The sequence below is a fragment of the Schistocerca nitens genome, chromosome 2 (assembly GCF_023898315.1).
Source record: "Schistocerca nitens isolate TAMUIC-IGC-003100 chromosome 2, iqSchNite1.1, whole genome shotgun sequence".
Classification (NCBI taxonomy): Eukaryota; Metazoa; Arthropoda; class Insecta; order Orthoptera; family Acrididae; genus Schistocerca; species Schistocerca nitens.
In genome coordinates, this window is record NC_064615.1 from 889903802 (window position 1) to 889924273 (window position 20472).

The following is a 20472-nucleotide window of genomic DNA, read 5'->3' on the forward strand; positions in this document are numbered from 1 at the left end:
CTGTACAAATTGTAAACAGCCTTTTGCTCCCTTTATTTTACCCCTGCCACCTTCGGAATTTGAAAGAGAGTATTCCAGTCAACATTGTCAAAAGCTTTCTCTAAGTCTACAAATGCTAGAAACGTAGGTTTGCCTTTCCTTAATCTAGCTTCTAAGATAAGCCGTAGGGTCAGTATTGCCTCACGTGTTCCAATATTTCTATGGAATCCAAACTGATCTTCCCCGGGTTCTTCCATTCATCTGTAAAGAATTCGCGTCAGTATTTAGCATTTATGACTTATGAAACTGATTGTTCGGTAATTTTCACATCTGTCAGCACCTGCATTCTTTGGGATTGGAATTATTATATTCTTCTTGAAGTCTGAGGGTATTTCGCCTGTCTCGTACATCTTGCTCACCAGATGGTAGAGTTTTGTCAGGACTGGCTCTCCCAAGGCTGTCAGTAGTTCTGATGGAATGCTGTCTACTCCCGGGGCCTTGTTTCGACTCAGGTCTTTCAGTGCTCTATCAAACTCTTCACGCAGTATTGTATCTCCCATTTCATCTTCATCTACATCCTCTTCCATTTCCATAACACTGTCCTTAAGTACACTGCCCTTGTATAGACCCTCTATATACTCCTTCCACCTTTCTGCTTTCCCTTCTTTGCTTAGAACCAGGTTTCCATCTGAGCTCTTGATATTCATACAAGTGGTTCTCTTTTTTCCAAAGGTCTCTTTAAAATTTTCCTGTAGGCAGTAACTATCTTACCCCTATTGAGATAAGCCTCTACATCCTTGCATTTGTCCTCTAGCCATTCCTGCTTAGCAATTTTGCACTTCCTGTCGATCTCATTTTTGAGACGTTTGTATTCCTTTTTGCCTGCTTCATTTACTGCATTTTTATATTTTCTCCTTTCATCAATTAAATTCAATATTTCTTCTGTTACCCAAGAATTTCTACTAGCCCTCGTCTTTTTACCTACTTGATCCTCTGCTGCCTTCACTACTTCATCCCTCAAAGCTACCCATTTTCTTCTACTGTATTTCTTTCCCCCATTCCTGTCAATTGTTCGCCTATGCTCTCCCTGAAGCTCTGTACAACCTCTGGTTTAGTCAGTTTATCCAGGTCCCATCTCCTTAAATTCCCACGTTTTTTCAGTTTTAATCTACAATTCATAACCAATAGATTGTGGTCAGAGTCCACATCTGCTCCTGGAAATGTCTTGCAATTTAAAACCTGGTTCCTAAATCTCTGTCTTACCATTACATAATCTATCTGAAACCTGTCAGTATCTCCAGGCTTCTTCCATGCATACAAACTTCTTTTATGATTCTTGAAACAAATGTTAGCTATGATTAAGTTGTGCTCTGTGCAAAATTCTACCAGGCGGCTTCCTCTTTCATTTCTTAGCCCCAATCCATATTCACCTACTATGTTTCCTCCTCTCCCTTTTCCTACTACTGAATTCCAGTCACCCCTGACTATTAAATTTTCATCTCCCTTCAATATCTGAATAATTTCTTTTATTTCATCATACATTGCTTCAATTTCTTCATCATCACACACAAACTTGTACTACTGTAGTAGGTGTGGGCTTTGTGTCTATCTTGGCCATAATAAGGCGTTCACTAAGCTGTTTCTAGTAGTTTACCCTCACTCCTATTTTTTTATTCATTATTAAACCGACTCCTGCATTACCCCTATTTGATTTTTTATTTATAACCCTGTATTCGCCTGACCAAAAGTCTTGTTCCTCCTGCCACCGAACTTCACTAATTCCTACTATATCTAACTTTAACCTATCCATTTCCCTTTTTAAATTTTCTAACCTACCTGCTCGATTAAGGAATCTGACATTCCACACTCCGATCCGTAGAATTCCAGTTTTCTTTCTCCTGATAACGACGTCCTCCCGAGCAGTCCCAGCCCGGAGATCCGAATAGGGGACTATTTTACCTCCAGAATATTTTACCCAAGAGGACGCCATCATCATTTAACCATACAGTAAAGCTGCATGCCCTCAGGAAAAATTACGGCTGTAGTTTCCTCTTGCTTTCAGCTGTTCACAGTACCAGCACAGCAAGGCCGTTTTGGTTAGTGTTACAAGGCCAGATCAGTCAATCATCCAAACTGTTGCCCCTGCAACCACTGAAAAGCTTGCTGCCCCTCTTCAGGAACCACACATTTGTCTGACCACTCAACAGATACCCTTCCACTGTGGTTGCACCTACGGTACGGCTATCTGTATCGCTGAGGCACGCAAGCCTCCCAACCAACGGCAAGGTACATGGTTCTTTGGGGGGTGGGGGGGGGGGGGTGGGGGTACTAATCAACAGGAAAAATTCTAACTTTTCTGGATTTGCGTTTTTGAAAAAAAAAATCTGTAAATTATTAAAAAAATAGTTCAAAAGGTGATAGTAAAATAACTTTGATTGATATGTCCAAACGGAGGACACCATTGTAATCATAAAGCAATTATCTTTCAAATAAAATAAACTATAACAAAATTCACATCTTCAAAATGGTGTTCACAGTATCATCTTTGGAGGCCTGTACCTTGGGGCAGGAATTTTTTTGGAGAAAACAAAAAAAAGTGTGTGTTTCTTACTTACTCCTGAATTTTAACATACACTAAATTCAATAACATCAGAGTCTATGAAGGCAACCCCCCTGCCTCAAATGATACGTCTGGGATGAAATTTGAAGAGGTGTGACAAAATATGTGAATAGTTTGAAGATAATGAACAGATAGGAATATTAACAGCATGCTTAATTCAATCATCCATGTTTATAAATTTATTTTCTGAGCTCTGCATTTAGGTATCACACAAGCACCATGAGATTCTGCCATTAATTACTATTCATTGCAAGCACACATGCTCTTTAACAAGCACTCTGTACTCCATATGGGAAAAATTAATGACAAAGTATCTATTGCTTGTATTATAGCGTAATTTCAGAACAAGCCATTTGAGTTACATTGTATAAAGAACAAAATAACACTATGCAATTAATTTAAATATTTTATTTGACAAATGGACAGACTCTGGACACGATGACGCTGACCGATTAGGGAAATTCAGAAATCTCTTATCATGTATTTGTAGGGTACAGCATGAGAATATCAAAACGGCCACATAATATTTAAAGCATATGGGATTACTGTAAAACAAAAAATTGCCATGTGGCTTGACTGAGAAATGGTTGAGAGCCAGACAACAAATCTAACACTTTTTCTTTCTTTTTTCCTAGTACGTATTATAACTTTCACTCAGGCTGTACTTAGTGTTTGTGAAACTACATCATGGTTAACAATCTGCTCTAACTATAATTTGTCTCATATCTGGATGGAGGAGTGTAGTGAGGATAGATGTGAGCATACGAAATTTAATGGTACCCCACATAACATAACAATGGAAGATTAGTTATTGAGCCAATCTCTACCTCCATCACTCGTTTGGTTTATCTCGAACAGTGGTGGTGACACAAATTTACATGAAGGATTGTCTTTCTTGAAGGAGTTGTTGAAGATTGTGGATAGGCACAGTGTAATAAGTCTAACTGACAAAAAGTATGTTTTTATGTGTAAATAAAATATTACCTGTAAAGGCCCACACTATACATCCACAACTGCTGATACTTCACATAATCTTCTATGTTAGCTCCACAATTTTCCAGCCGCTGTTTATAGTGCTGAACATCCATAATAAGATGTGATAGATCCAGGGCATATTTTAATTTTATTGTGTCTACTGTTTGCATTATCAGACCATATTCATCACTGAATAAATCAGCATTGTTGTAATCATCTTCATACTCATCTTCAAAATCATTATCACTATCATAATTGTTTTCACAAGGTAAATCTTCAAGAATTGAAATATTACCAGCTTTAGGATCATCCTGCTGATACAGACTATCTGGATTTTCATTTCCATCTCCCTTCAACCATTCAATGAAAATCTCATCACTGACTACGTGACCAACCATAAATGATCCAAGCTGTTTAACAGTAATTCCCACTTCCTTCAAAGAAGAAACGCTGATTATCGTATTGTTGTTAGCTATTCTCTCTAGATGTTCTTGCAAAGAACGAATTTGACTGATAACATTTTGCATTTCTGAGATTATCTCCCTGCTAGATACTGCAGACACTCTCACCACACGATGCCGTCGAACTTCTTTCAGATTGTATTCCTCTAGAGCTTCTGACTGTGACTGGCCACCAACGCGAATTATTTCTCTTGTGTATTTTAAAGTTCCTTCAAGGACTTGGTCCAATGCATGGTTAGTGTAGCACACCACAAGAATAGGTCTATGGTTTGTGTTCCATATAATTTGGTTGTCAAGAAAAGTTTTTATTATCTTCAAACCAAGAAAAGTTTTTCCTGTTCCTGGTGGACCCTGTATTATAACGAAATCCTTGGTCAAAGCAGTTCGGAATGACTTATACTGTGAAATGTCCAACTTCAATTCATCTTCTGTAGGCCAAGTGTCCATTTCAGTTATAGGTACTTTGAACTTGCCAATTTTGTATATTACTGGATCAGATTTTGCACGTATGTACTGGGGCAAACCCACTTCTGTAATCCCATCAACAATATAAGGCTTCATTGGAAATGCAGCAAAGGGCATAGTCTGCAATGCATTTAATACCTGTCGGTATGGTTCAAAATAAACTTCACTTTCTGCCACTGTATATGCTCTTTCGAATATAGTAATATCTATCTCGTCAATAAGTTCAACGACAACACAACCATTTTCTAGTTGTTTCTTGTCCCTCTCAAGAACTGTACCGAAAAAGAAGGTACCAAAATTGTCATGGGTAAAACACAACAATGAACCAAACATAAAACGTTTGGAATGCTCCCAAGCAACATTTCTCAGTTTCTTTTTAGTATCAAAGTTTAGTACCACACCTACTTTTTCTTTAACAGTCACAGTATTTAAAAATAAAGCATCATGATATATTCGCACATTTTCAATCCTCTTAAATCTTTTCTGCCCTTGGAGAGAATGTTCCGTATACTGTGATATACCCTCACGTAAGGGGCCCACAAAATCTTCCCGCAGCAAGCGAAACTGAACATCTAGGTAATGTTCAACATCAATATATGCTCCCTTGATGATGCTAGGTCGTAAAAATGGTTTACTAGCAAAATCTTCAGCAGTGGGGAATATGCTACAGTATCTGAAATTATCAGGGGGCTGCAAATATTGAAGCTGCTCCATTTTGCTACTTTGTTTTATTGAACTACGTTCATTTTCTTCTATCATACTTCTAAGCTGGGCCTTAAGACATTCGAACTTCTTCTTAATATCATCACAGTTTATACTTTGGTACCTTTGTGCACCTTCTATGGACAATTCAGTCGTAACAAAGAGATTCTTGAACTTTTCACATGCTGTCTGTGGAAGCACATTAACAACTGTTGCATAAAATATTAGAAGATTTTCTAAGAATGGAAGTATCTTAGACTTCCTTGAGTGGTGTTCTGTTGGGACCTTGTTCATTTCTTTTTCTAGTTGGCTTAAGAAGTGTGGTTGGCATGCTGCAATCAAAACAGTTGTTTTGTTGTGTTGGAAACCAACTACACACACTTTTTCAGCAAGTAGCCTTAATGTAAGGTGTACTAAATCTGGGGACATTTCTTTTTTTAAAAATTCAGTGAATCCTATTTTGGAGCTTGCTAATTTTACAACCACTTCCATTGGATCTTTTTCAAGAAGGTTTTCCAGAAATTTATATCCAGTTCCTTTAATTGATGTAGAAGATTTCTGCCTGTCTTCAAATTGTGATTTATTCCTAATAAACTTAGGAGTTTCATCTGAACCTTTTCCACCAACTCTCATATTAATTTTTTCTGAATTAGAGAGACTATAATGAGACCTCCATCGATCAGCACTTTGTCTTTGTCCTTCATCCAGGGGCAAAAGACTGGAATTTCCAGGGTGACTTGCATTGGTTCGAAAACATTGTGGAAAATTTCCAACTTTAAATTTTGAAGGTAATCTGCTGTGAACATTTGATTCTACAAATTTTTTTTTCCTCTCGCAGTTTCCTTGCCTTGTTGGCACAGTAGTAGAAGGAAGTCTGTCTTGCCTCCTCTCTTTGGGTTCAAATTTGTTTTGTGGAAGAGACTTATGTTCTGTTTTGTGTTCTGTTCTGCTTTCTCTATTGGCATTGTCAAGTGCAGAGAAAAGTTTGTCTGACGAACTTTCCATAATGCTTGCCCCAACACAAAGTCCTGTAACAAATTAAAATTATACAATTAGAAACTGCACTGCCAAAACAAAGTAAATAAAACACACACACACACACACACACACACACACACACACACACACACACACACTGTACTGCTACTCTTATGGAAATTTGAGTGAATAATGTTTGGAGAAAATACAATTTTAAATGATTTCCACTAGACTTATTTTTCTAGTGTTCCTGACGCAACAGCTAAATGTGAAGTCCACAACAGTCACCTTAGTACATTTTATTTACCTAATTGGCAGACACACTGCAGTTTTCCATTAACAAAACACTTATTCTGTCAGGAATTTATTTAATATTCATATTTTTCTATTTTTATAGTATCTTATCAGAGAGCCAAGATCTGCTGACTACATACTTTGAGAGGACCTATGCTACCAGCCCAACATATGAAGGCTTTCAACTTTGTTGTGCCCATGTACTGTGATTTTGAAAACTAAACTAATTCACAGATTGGTGATGATCAATTCATTTTCCTGTTTTGTATTCTGAGACTTCCCTTGACCAAGATTTTGAAAGTCAATACATCAAACCAAAAAAATGGAGAGAATTTATATTGTCTTTTGGAAGGTTTACTACAAACGAACAAATATTTACTAGCATAGTAAAGAAATAAGGCTTTTCATTTTACAAAAGGTACAAACTATTAATGAAGAGCTTCATTACATTTTGCACATGAATGTAAAAATATTCTAACATCGGTTCTAACATTCATGTTCTCTTTTTATATTTATATAGCTCTTTTTGTGAAGAACTGACAAGACATTCTAGTAACTTCGACTACAGACAAGGAAGAATATAAAATATACAGATTTCACTGGCATGAATTATTTTTGTCAGACACCTGACATGGCAAAGGGAAATATCACTACATTAACTGCACTAATGGTATATTATTAATTTCTAGTATGGTGAGGTTTCTCTCAAGAAAACATACAAATACATCAAACGTACGGCACACTGTAAATAAAACTTTGATGGATTGAACTGAATGAGAATAAACAATTTAAACTATAACTCAATATCTTCACAAACATCCCTTGTTTTTCACATAATGAAAATATAAGAACATCGCTTCAACCTATCACCTATTAGCAACTCCGCCATGACAAGCAAGTTTGATCATAGGAGGGGTGACGAAAGATGAATACTGTATACTACAGTTATCACACATAAACTACTTCATTACTAATATGAAGATATTACATGTAATCAGAAGAGTTGATTTTTCACAACAATGAAGAATAATTATTTATCTGCTTACACTGTACTATAACTACGAAAACAAGCTAATTTGTTATGAAGTAAGTGTTTTACTCATATGCTTGCATAATTATTACATCAATGCACAGAATTTGGGTTTGATTTTGGAGACAAAAAGTTCCAAAAGTGCACTTTATCATAGTGTAGTGTACTCTCCGCCATCTATTGAAAAGAGCAAACCATTAATATTTTTGTGTGCATAAAGTGCAGCAGCAGTTTACTATTTTTGTCTCCCATATTCCATTTTTTAGGGGGGTGGGGGAAGGAGGAGGGAGGGAGCAGTGTCCAAAACAGTGGAGATCACAAGTGCCCTTGTCATAGCTTAAAATAGTCAATTACTGAATGAATTTGAAATCAATAATACTCAGAGCCTCATCGAATGGAGCAGAGGGATAGCTAAAAACAATCATTTCCCCTTTGAAGAGGTTGCTCAAATGGTGAAAATTAAATTTCCTTCACCCTACTACTGTGCAAATAAAAAAAAAAAAAAAAAAAAAAAACAAGATCTACAGTTCATGCTGTATCTGCTAAAAAACCTGATAATTCAGATGGCAAACTTATATTAAAACATAAACGGTAATAAAATTGGCACTGGATTGGAAAATGATGCACTGTCCATGGTTGGTTGCAGTAACTACAGAGTGATGCGGGGTCTCCATTTAGCAAATAAAGGTGACTAAAACAAACAACAGTGCCCAATATGCATCCTAGCTAAATGTATTTCCTCACAACAAGAGGGGCGAGAGGAGGTCATGCAAGCAATTGGGAAGTGTTTAATTTCCCAGAGTTTGTTCCCATATGGAGAAGAGCAGTGTTCATGCCAGAGTGACACAATGTTCCTATGAACCACAATACAGATATCACCTGAAGGGACAGAATAGCTAAAAGGCCTACGAATTTAGACTGCAGCATCGGCAGCTGCATTGGCAGCTTTATTCCCCTGCATCCAATGACCAGGGACTCACACGAATAGCATATTGGATCTAGCATCAGTGAGCGAATCAGCACATAAAACACAACTGAGAAGCCTGTGTCATCGGACGTATTGGGTGGCCTGATAGAGGGCAGAACATTCTGCAGTAAAAATCAAGCCCCATATTCCTTGTGCATAATTTAATCATTTACATTTTGCAGCACAGCAAAAAAAGATATAATGAAGTACTTCATCAAGTGACTATCTGATAATGCACTACCGGAAAGCAAGCAAACACAGAGATGGCTTACCTGAGCATTCAGTACAGGAACCGATACAGACTAAAATCTCTACTTATGGTTTGTTTGATGAACAGTTTGAAATCAATTCTTCCGAATTCTTGCAATTGTAAGGGTGCCAAAAATGAATAATCAGCTGTATATAACTGCGCAGAAATAATCTTTCACTACATTCACTTGGCTGCCTCATGTCACCGTGCCCAGCATTTAGAGGTGTGTACCAGTTAGTACGACCATTCTTTCTCGCAAGGAAGATATCACAACAATCTTTGACAGACAGCATTTTATTTGACTGCATACTACATTTATCACATTACAAAGTTAAAATAATGAGGACTTAATAAACTGACACAGTCAAAAATACAAAGCACAACAGCCAACAGCACATAAAATCTGTATATCACTCACTCATTCTTTGTTTCATCTAGCTGGGCTAGATGTATCTTTTGTCAACATTTAAGGCCAAGTGCACATTTGGAAATGTTTAATACAGTGAGAATGTTCAGTTGGTTGCAGCAGCTATGTAGAGATGAAGAAACCTGCATAGGATAGACGAGTTTGGAGAGCTGCATGAAACCAGTCTCAGACTGAAAAACACAACAAAATGTAAGGTCCCAGCGGTATTAAGCCACATACACACTTCTGTTGGAAACATTGTCTTCTACGATGTTTTGCAAATGTTTCCGACATCGTTTCTTGTCTCTACTTCTGTCCACACTGGCAGCAAACATTTCTCGTTGTGTGTTCACGCCGTCTGCACTGCTCTTTGTATTATTGTGTTTGTATCAACTGCTGCTGCATTATGTACGGTGTCGAGGAAACTATAATGATATGTGGTGCTGCATTATTAATACTAGGTTTACACAAACAAAATGAAAGGTGTCCTCGTTGTTTGTGGAGTAAAACATTCTCTAGAAGAACTGGCAGGAATAACTTCCTACATGAGCTGAGTATGGAAGACGCCTCTGGCTTCTGTAACTTCACTCAGATGTCATCTGTCGATTTTGAAAATCTGGCAAATATGATAGCACCATTTGTTTCAAAAAAAGATAAGAATTTCAGGAAAGTGATTTCAGTCAACCAAAGGCTTGCAGTTACTCTTTGTTTTCTGGCAACAGGAGATACATTTCAGAGCCTTGCGTATTTATTTCACGTTTCGAAGCAAGCAATATCTCGAACAGTACCTGAAATATGTGGAGCTCTGGTGGGAGTACTGAAGGACGTAAAGGTAAGTAAATGAGAAACACCGTTAAATAAGCATCTTTTCAAAATGTTATTATTTGTCAATTACATTATAGACCTCATCAAACACAACATCTTCAATAGTGTTACCAGTGTCTACACATCTTGTAAATATGACAGGGGAATAACTATTTGATGGTGATGGCCCTGCCACATTCATACCCATACTGCTGACTTTCCAAATATGCTACATGCTGTTTCGTTAATACTTCATTAAGCAAAGCCATTGTTTTTGCTTTTTGTAACTCTGGGAATTTCTGCAACACTGATGCCACATACTGATCACATGTACTACATTCATCGCTCTTATTATTTTCTTGTTTTTGCAGCACTTTAATTAACAATTGAGATGCAATCTTGTAGGGTTGCTGCATATCTTTTTTCTCACCCACTCAAAGATTTTTTGTAGCGGAGGACTGGAAGGTCCAGCCACATCCTCTTCATCTTCATTTCTGAACTCTGGTTAATGTACGAAAACCTGAAATCAAATTTCTTTCTTTCAGATACCGGTGGCTGAAAACGACTGGCTTAAAACAGCTTATTGGTTCTCAGATTCTTCAGTTCCCCCATTGTGTCAGAGCAGTTGATGGGAAACATATCGTGTTACAGTGCCCTATTGGTAGTGGAAGTGAATAATATAATTATAAAGGTTCATTCAGCATTGTGCTGCTTGCTGTTGTTGATGGCAGTTACAACTTTTTGTATGCAGATATCTGCTACCAAGGCAGAATATCAAATGATGGTGTGTTCAAAAACGCGAACATAAGTGAGTTAATTAACAAAAAGAAACTAAACTTGCCACAAGCTGAATGTTTACCAGGTGGCACAAAGGCCCTACCATATGTTTTTGTAGCAGACAATGCTTTTCCTTTACAGAAAAATATTATGAAACCCTACCGAGGAAAACATGTTATAGGTTCAAAAGAGAGAGTTTTTAATTACAAACTTTCTAGGGCCAGAATGGTTGTTGAGAACACTTTCGACATTATGGCTTCAGTTTTTCCATGTGCTAGAAAACCTATGTTGCTACAAACGCAAATAAAAACAAACAAGCATAATTTTTGTACCTCATTTTCCATAGTATCTGTTGTCTCCTTCGACTCATGAACATCATCCTAGAACTGTAGCAGCCGATAGCTGAGAACAGTTGGAATCATATGCAGTGTCTGCACCACAACCAGATGGTCTGCTGGCAATAATTTTTCTTTTCTCACGCCTGTAAGCAACCATGGACGATTGTATGTTTTTTTCTACACTTTCCTTGGCTGTGCCAAAAGCTGCTGCAATTTTTGCAAGTGCATCATGTATTTTAACACTGTTTTTATATTCCTTGCTCTGGATGTTCCGTAAGCAATCCTCCCCCTGGTACATGGCAATTAAATCAACAATTTGTTGCCTTGATCACTCCATTATTTTAGAAAAATAAAGCAAAAATGACACTATAGTAAACACAACACCACTTAACAGTAGACGACACATACACACACATACACGCTAGCAACGTGCAACGGTGACAAGTGGTAGCTAGCCTGAAACATTGTTTCCTTTGATCTGTACCACCACTGCTACGGATAAATGTTTCTGTGTTTTGAAACATGTTTCCAAACATCAGGCTCAGTGTGTATGTGGCTTTAGGTGTTTTTCATTCAAAACCTCTCTCCACCACAGGCAAATCCTACTTCACATATTTGGGTAAGCAACTACAGCATGGATATTGTGCTCTGATTGGACAAAGAGCTACCTTTCAATAAACGGGAGCTGTGCAATTAAATTTTAGTTGCTCCGTGTGAAAGTACAGAAGTGAAGCCGTGTGACTGCCTCCTGTATCTGCATGCACAGAGACACTTGTGACCTCATGATCTTACGTTTGAGCTCCAATACAGAGCAGACAGCCTTAGACCATCTGCCTCTACACTAGCTCTCTTATTCTGACTTTGTCCTAAAAATGTCAACATTTCCTTCCACCATCTTTAACTTCCACCACCTACTTCTGTTGCAATTGAGACTGAAATTCAGCGTAAGACACATTCCTAGAAGCTCTTGATGGAACTCTCTAAACTGACTCTGACACAACCACCTACTCCCTCCTGTTCACATCTTGCTCAGCATTCTGTACAAGTAGATGCAATAAACAACACTGTTACAAACAGTTACACACCAACTGCTTCATACCGGTAGTATTTTGTCATACATGAATCAAGAGATAAGTTACCACCTCAACAATATTCTCTAGTTCTTTGATAATATTTGTATTTTCTTTCCATGGCAGTCTGCTCAGTCGTATCTGGTGTGTCTATTCTAGCATTGGAAAATCCAGAATGGACTATGACAATATTATGTAAAGGAACACCATAATAAGCAACAATGTCAGAGTGGTGGTTGGGAGCGAGGTTGTGCAGGGATGGACGAGTGTGTTATGTAGGTCCAGTGGGCAGCAGTATACCAGTGTGGGAGGGGTGGGAAGGATATCCTATTTTTTCATTACTAACATCTATACTTACTCCTGAAGTAATTCCTTTATTATAACTGCTCTAACACTTCCAATTTTCTGTTCTTTGGTCATTCTAATTTCTTTTCTCAGATTCATACCCTGATTCTGACGTCTCCTAGTGTTGCTCCTAAGTTTTCAATATTCTCAGATAATCAGTTAACTTCCTGTCAACACTATCATTGAAGTCTCACTTATTGTACTTTTAGTCACAATATTCCTACATTATCTTAACTTTGTGGCTCCTGCTGCAAGTGCTTTAGTCCATCCTTTATTTTAGTTTTTTTTTTTTTTTTTTTTTTTTCCTCTCTCACAAGTTCTCATAATAAACATCTCTTCTAACACATTTTGGTTTGCTTTCAGGAAGTGAACAATATGTTGATTGTACTTGTCTCCCTGCTGGTTTCTGATATTTTTTCTACTGATACTAAAGCTGCCCACTTGGTTTACTGTTTGAATCTTCCCATTCAGTATGTCATAATACAGACTTGTTACCTTCACTGTTCTGTTCATTGCTACTGTGCTGAATAAAATATAGCTGAACCAAAATTTTTCCTCTGTCCACATTTCTTCACCTCTCTTAATACCTCACAGGAAAGAATTCAATTAGGAAGCTCAGTATTCTCAACACGTGTATAACATTATTTACATAAAACAATGGAAAATCCAAAATGGAATGTAACAATACAATGAAAAGGATAGTTGCTACTCACCATATGGTGGAGATGCTGAGTCACAGAAAGGCACAACAAAAAGACTGTCACACAATTAGATTTCAGGCAACAAGACCTTTGTCAAAATTAGACAACATACACATATCCATACACTCACACAAACACAACACAAAAAACACACACACATCCACAAACTCTGGCAGCTGGAGTCTGGCTCTTATCTGCTGGATGAAGGAGCAATGGAGCCTTTGATGTATCCCTATCCTGTGATAATTCTGCAATGTTTTTTTCTTAGCTAATATGCTACTTCAGTCCCCAGTGACAGTCAAGACTACCATTCTATATATCCCTATTTTGTCATTTCTAGTTTACATTGTCCAGTACCAGTGCTAGGTTTCCAGGGTCCCGGGTAAGCGTTCTTAGGCTCCTCCCCCAATTTTTTTTTATTTTAAACTTTTTTTGTTTTTTCTTTCTTTTTTTTGCTAAGAAAAATTTAATGCGAAAAATTAAACAATGCCTTTTTTAAAGAAACTCTTAATGCTCACAGTTTATAGTTTTGTGAAGTATCGTAATTATGTACTTTCTTTCTAGCTACTTTCGATGTGAACTCTTTTATGAAATGAAATGAGGTCCCATGCTTCTTGACAGAGCTTAGGGGAATGATGCGGGAGACCCACACAGCAGTACTAGGCAAGGTCCTAATGGAGGTGGTTTGCCATTGCCTTCCTCCGACCATAATGGGGATGAATGATTATGACGAAGACAACACAACATCTTTTATAGTCCTGGTATAATCTAACAAGTCAGCTAACTCTGAGTTTATTGGGATCACAGCTAATCCAACAATCTGCTCTTGTCCCACTGTAGTTCTCAAACAGTACTTTACTCTTGCAAGAACATTAAATGTCTGTTCTGATTAGGCAACTGTAACAGGCAAGTTGCAGAACATCCATGAGGCTGCTATTATATTTGTAAAAAAGTAACTATCATTGCATTCAAGAATAGCACTGTGAAGGAGAAGAAGAGGAAAGTGGCTCAGATCTAAGATTAGCTGCACGAACCTTTTTTAACTGCAAAATTTCTTCTTTTGAAAACCACTTCTATGCAGTATAGAGATGCATGCATTCTGACAGTGTAGAATTGTGTAGGGTTACATAGTTAGACAAGAAAGCAAATGTGCCCATCATATTGTCCACGATGACATACCTTATAGTCTGCTACAACTCTATGCAGAATAATAGTGAAAATATTAGTTTAATACTTTCCTCTCACCTCAGGTTTAAATCTGTGTGCAGCAAGATACTCAACTCGACTGACTTCTGAACACTAAATATGACTAACGACCAGCAAGTAATGACAAGCCACAATACAAAACAAAACAAAAAAATACAACAAAACAAACTTTTACATGTCCACTCTCTCGCATGAATTTGGCGAATGCGGTGCTGTAATCTTGGCTTGTCAAAACTTGCTATCTATCGCTGGACCTCTACAGAAGCTCATAGTAGAGACTGACTGACAGTAGCTCAGCCAGCCTGCCGCCTTCTCAAGTACACAAAAGTGAAAGCATTATCATTTTAAAATAACTAAAATGTGATCACTGTCTTCTACAATGTCGTCCTAATGCTCTAAAAGTTGAAAATCTTTCCCAAATTACAAAAAGAAGAATGTATGAAATATAAAAGTTTTAGATCAATTAATTAAACTTTTCATGTATTTAACACTTATTTGAGGGGTAAAATACAAGCTACCAAACACAAATACTGTTTTAACATACTTAATTTTGTTATTAATGAATATGCTTTAACTACTTATTATCATATGAAGCTAAACAAAAAGTTTCAAACTTCTCAAAATGAGCACCAAAGTAATATGTAACATTTGTGTTCGATATCTGATAATTAAAACACTGTCCCTACCTTGATCAAAAAATTTTTCATACTGCCATTAAAATTTGGTATCAACTAATGGAAATCAAAATACATTCATAGATAGTACAACACTTGCATGTATGTAATAATATTTTTTTGCTCTACAGTGCCGTGCTATACATGTAAGAGCATAGAAAATGGCATTCATTTAACTATTAGTTATGGAAAGATGAAAAAAGTTGTGGGATACCTACTAATATCATGTCATAACTCCTTTTTCCTGCTATAGTGCAGCAACTCGATGTAGCATGGAGACAACAGGTCGTTGGTAGTCCTCTGCAGAAATATTGAGCCATGCTGCATCTATAGCCATCCATAGTTGCGAAAGTGTTGCCAGGGAAGGAATTTGTGCACAGACTAAACTCTTGCTTATGTCTCAAAAATGTTAGATGGGATTCATGTTGGCGATCTGGGTGGCCAAATCATTCACATGAAATGTCCAGAATACTCTTCAAACCAATAATGAATAACTGGCCCAACGACCTTGTGCGTTGTCATCCATAAAATACCAACATCGTTTGGGGACATGAAGTCCTTGAATAGCTGCAAATGGTCTCCCAGGAGACAAACATAACAATTTCCAATCAACTGGACCAGAGGACTCAGTCTATTCTGTGTAAAAACACAGCCCATACCATTATGGAACCATCACCAGCTTGCACAGTGCCTTGTTCACAAATTGAGTCCGTGGCTTTGTGTGGTGGGTGCGCCACTGACTAACCCTACCATCAGCTCTTACCGACTGAAGTATCAGAACTCATCTGACCAGGCCACAGTTTTCCAGTCATCTACGGTACAACTGATACGGTCGTGAGTCCAGCAGAGGCACTGCAGGCGATGTTGTGCTATTAGCAAAGACACTCACATTGCTTGTCTGCTGCCATAGCCTATTAACACCAAATTTCTCTGCACTGTCCAAATGGATACGTTTGTCAAACATCCCAAATTGATTTCTGCAATATTTCATAGAGTATTGTTTGTCTGTTAGCACTGACAACTCTTTGCAAATGCCACTGCTCTCGGTCGTTAAGTGAAGGCCACTAGCCGCTGCATCATCCATGGTGAGAAGTAATGCCTGAAATTTGGTATTCTCGGCACACTTTTGACAGTGTGCATCTCTGAATATTAAATTCGCTACAGATTTCCGAAATGGAATGTCCCATGTATCTATCTCCAACTATCACTGTGCATTCAAAGTCTGCTAATTCTCATTGTCCAGTCATAATTATGTCTGAAACCTACGAATCACCTGAGTGCAAATGACTGCTCCACTGCCCTTTTGTACACTGTGTAAGCAATACTACTGCCATCTGTATAAGGGCATATCACTATCCCATGATTTTATCACCTCTGTGTGTGATTATATATACCCAATGCCCATTCTGACAATGTGTAACAGTAATCAGTATATATAGGGATGATGATATTTTAACTTTGATGTTGTGTTTACAACCTCAAGTCAACAACAGCTGCAATTTTTTCCCACTGGAGTAACTGGAGACATGATAAAAATAAATTTTAGGCTGCCATTAAGTGATACATTTCAAAAGTTTAGCAAAAGATGGAAGCGAACCAGATATCTTAACAATAGCAGGCAATGGTGCCACCTACAGAATCACAGCAACCAATTAAAAATCTTCTCAATCACATAAATATGTTTATCATATAAAGATGATTAGTATAATTTTTTTCTTGCTGCTTCTGTTGTACGGTGTCCAAACTTCACACAAAATCACATGGTTCTTGCCAAAACAGCTCTGATGCTGCAATATCAATTATGATAGAAAGGAAGCACTTTCTGGACATCAGATTCACCTTGCGCATATAGCTCTCTTAATCTGTTAACTGATATGATATCCATTTGGGAACCTGTCTTTGCAATGCAAATTTTGTATTTGTAATTACTTCCGCAGCAACTGTTACTATTTTGTATAGTTATCTAAAACTTTGTCAAGCTTGTGCATTGACTATTACTCAGCTGTTGTTAAAAGAGTGAACTGCACAGGATTATTTGTGTGAAGAAGTTACATTTTTCAGAGCTACAAGAGAATAATATTTTCAAAACAACATAAGTTATATTATTATGCAAATAACTTCCAGTACATGTGTACTAGCATTTTCCGTAATGGTTTTAGAAGATAAGTATTGATCGATATCTCTCTCTCTCTCTCTCACTCTCCATGCCACCCCCCGCCCCCCCCCCCCCTCATCCACCACGGCTTATTTTATTTTCCCATGAGGGCTCTCTGAATTTCGATTCCCACTTGAGACTCCAGGTTCCACCTAAGACAACACCTTGTTTTTCTTTTCTCCCCAGGCAAAATGGGGGACCTTATAAATCATTTCCTATAAGGTAAATTGAATACACTGGTCATGCAGGCTGTTGCAAGAAGAAAATGAAAGCTAATATCACTTCTAACTGAATAAATGAAGATGCAACTTGCATAATACCTACCCAGATCTAGTAGAAATAACAGCAGTGATGCCATTTGGTAGTAGCACTAAAGGGAAAGTCTGCAGTTGTTTGCTTTGAATTATTTGTTGATGAACTAGTACTGAACTTGATTGTCATTGAAAGTGTCCAATATACTAGTAGAACAATAACAAACTTCATCCAACGAATGCATAAAGAGCTTCTTGGGTATACTGCTTTTCACTGGATACCATGTTGTCCCACAGGTACAGCTACAATGGAATGAAGATGAAGATTTCGATATTAGGTTTGTATGACAGCTTGAAGCAAGAAGATACCTGGAAATCAAGTGCCACCTTCACTTCATTGATGACACTCATATGTACAGAATCCTAGCATACAAAAGATATAAACTTCTAAAAATTCTTCCCTTGACCGACTTACTGAATAAGAATTTCATGAAATTTCGTTTTTTCTGACAGCCTGAGATTGTGATGAGCAAACAGTCTGGTATTAATGACACCATATTTGAAATAATTCATTCCCTGGAAACCAGTGAGACACAGAATGAAACAGTGCGTCATGTACTGTTCCCACCACCTACTGCCTCGCGAATGAAAATAATCCACTGCTCCAATCCAGACTACAGGTGAATACAGGGTTATAAATACAAAATCAAATAGGGGTAATGCAGGAGTAGGTTTAATAATGAATAAAAAAATAGGAGTGCGGGTAAGCTACTACAAACAGCATAGTGAACGCATTATTGTGGCCAAGATAGATACGAAGCCCATGCCTACTACAGTAGTACAAGTTTATATGCCAACTAGCTCTGCAGATGATGAAGAAATTGATGAAATATATGATGAGATAAAAGAAATTATTCAGGTAGTGAAGGGAGACTAAAATTTAATAGTCATGGATGCCTGGAATTCGTCAGTAGGAAAAGGGAGAGAAGGTAACATAGTAGATGAATATGGATTGGGGCTAAGAAATGAAAGAGGAAGCCGCCTGGTAGAATTTTGCACAGAGCACAACTTAATCATAGCTAACACTTGTTTCAAGAATCATAAAAGAAGTTTGTATACATGGAAGAAGCCTGGAGATACTGACAGGTTTCAGATAGATTATGTAATGGTAAGACAGAGATTTAGGAACCAGGTTTTAAATTGTAAGACATTTCCAGGAGCAGATGTGGACTCTGACCACAATCTATTGGTTATGAACTGTAGATTAAAGCTGAAGAAACTGCAGAAAGGTGGGAATTTAAGGAGATGGGACCTGGATAAACTGACTAAACCAGAGGTTGTACAGAGCTTCAGGGAGAGCATAGGCGAACAATTGACAGGAATGGGGGAAAGAAATACAGTAGAAGAAAATGGGTAGCTTTGAGCGATGAAGTAGTGAAGGCAGCAGAGGATCAAGTAGGTAAAAAGACGAGGGCTAGTAGAAATCCTTGGGTAACAGAAGAAATATTTAATTTAATTGATGAAAGGAGAAAATATAAAAATGCAGTAAATGAAGCAGGCAAAAAGGAATACAAACGTCTCAAAAATGAGATTGACAGGTAGTACAAAATGGCTAAGCAGGGATGGCTAGAGGACAAATGTAAGGATGTAGAGGCTTATCTCACTAGGGGTAAGATAGATACTGCCTACAGGAAAATTAAAGAGACCTTTGGAGATAAGAGAACCACTTGTATAATGGCTAAGCAGGGATGGCTAGAGGACAAATGTAAGGATGTAGAGGCTTATCTCACTAGGGGTAAGATAGATACTGCCTACAGGAAAATTAAAGAGACCTTTGGAGATAAGAGAACCACTTGTATGAACATCAAGAGCTCAGATGGAAACCCAGTTCTAAGCAAAGAAGGGAAAGCAGAAAGGTGGAAGGAGTATATAGAGGGGCCTATACAAGGGCGATGCACTTGAGGACAATATTATGGAAATGGAAGAGGATGTAGATGAAGATGAAATGGGAGATAAGATACTGCGTGAAGAGTTTGACAGAGCACTGAAAGACCTGAGTCGAAACAAGGCCCCCGGAGTAGACAACATACCATTGGAACTACTGACGGCCTTGGGAGAGCCAGTCCTGACAAAACTCTACCATCTGGTGAGCAAGATGTATGAAACAGGTGAAATACCCTCAGACTTCAAGAAGAATATAATAATTCCAATCCCAAAGAAAGCGGGTGTTGACAGATGTGAAAATTACCGAACAATCAGTTTAATAAGCCACAGCTGCAAAGTACTAACACGAATTCTTTACAGACGAATGGAAAAACTAGTAGAAGCCGACCTCTGGGAAGATCAGTTTGGATTACGTAGAAATGTTGGAACATGTGAGGCAATACTGACCTTACACCTTATCTTAGAAGAAAGATTAAGGAAAGGCAAACCTACGTTTCTAGCATTTGTAGGCTTAGAGAAAGCTTTTGACAATGTTGACTGGAATACGCTCTTTCAAATTCTGAAAGTGACAGGGGTAAAATACAGGGAGTGAAAGGCTATTTACAATTTGTATAGAAACCAGATGGCAGTTATAAGAGTCGAGGGACATGAAAGGGAAGCAGTGGTTGGGAAGAGAGGGAGACAGGGTTTTAGCCTATCCCCAATGTTATTCAAACGGTATATTGAGCAAGCAGTGAAGGAAACAAAAGAAAAATTCAGAGTAGGTTTTAAAATCCATGGAGAAGAATTAAAATCTTCGAGGTTCGCTGATGACATTGTAATTCTGCCAGAGACAGCAAAGGACTTAGAAGAGCAGTTGAACGGAATGGACAGTGTCTTGAAAGGAGGATATAAGACGAACATCAACAAAAGCAAAACGAGGATAATGGAATGCAGTCGAATTAAGTCAGGTGATGCTGAGGGAATTAGATTAGGAAATGAGACACTTAAAGTAGTAAAGGAGTTTTGCTATTTGGGGAGCAAAATATCTGATAATGGTCGAAGTAGAGAGGATATAAAATGTAGACTGGCAATGGCAAG

At 37.8% G+C, this 20472-nt stretch overlaps 1 protein-coding gene across 1 annotated transcript in view; it reads right to left on the reverse strand.

The window, feature by feature from the left end:
* LOC126237201 (NFX1-type zinc finger-containing protein 1-like) overlaps nt 1-20472 on the reverse strand; it is a 383285-nt gene that overhangs the window by 326709 nt on the left and 36104 nt on the right. Inside the window, exon 2 of the mRNA XM_049947081.1 lies at nt 3584-6230. Within this exon, the coding sequence (XP_049803038.1) occupies nt 3584-6207 (2624 nt within the window). The 5' untranslated portion in view covers nt 6208-6230. The remainder of the gene's footprint in view (nt 1-3583; nt 6231-20472) is intronic.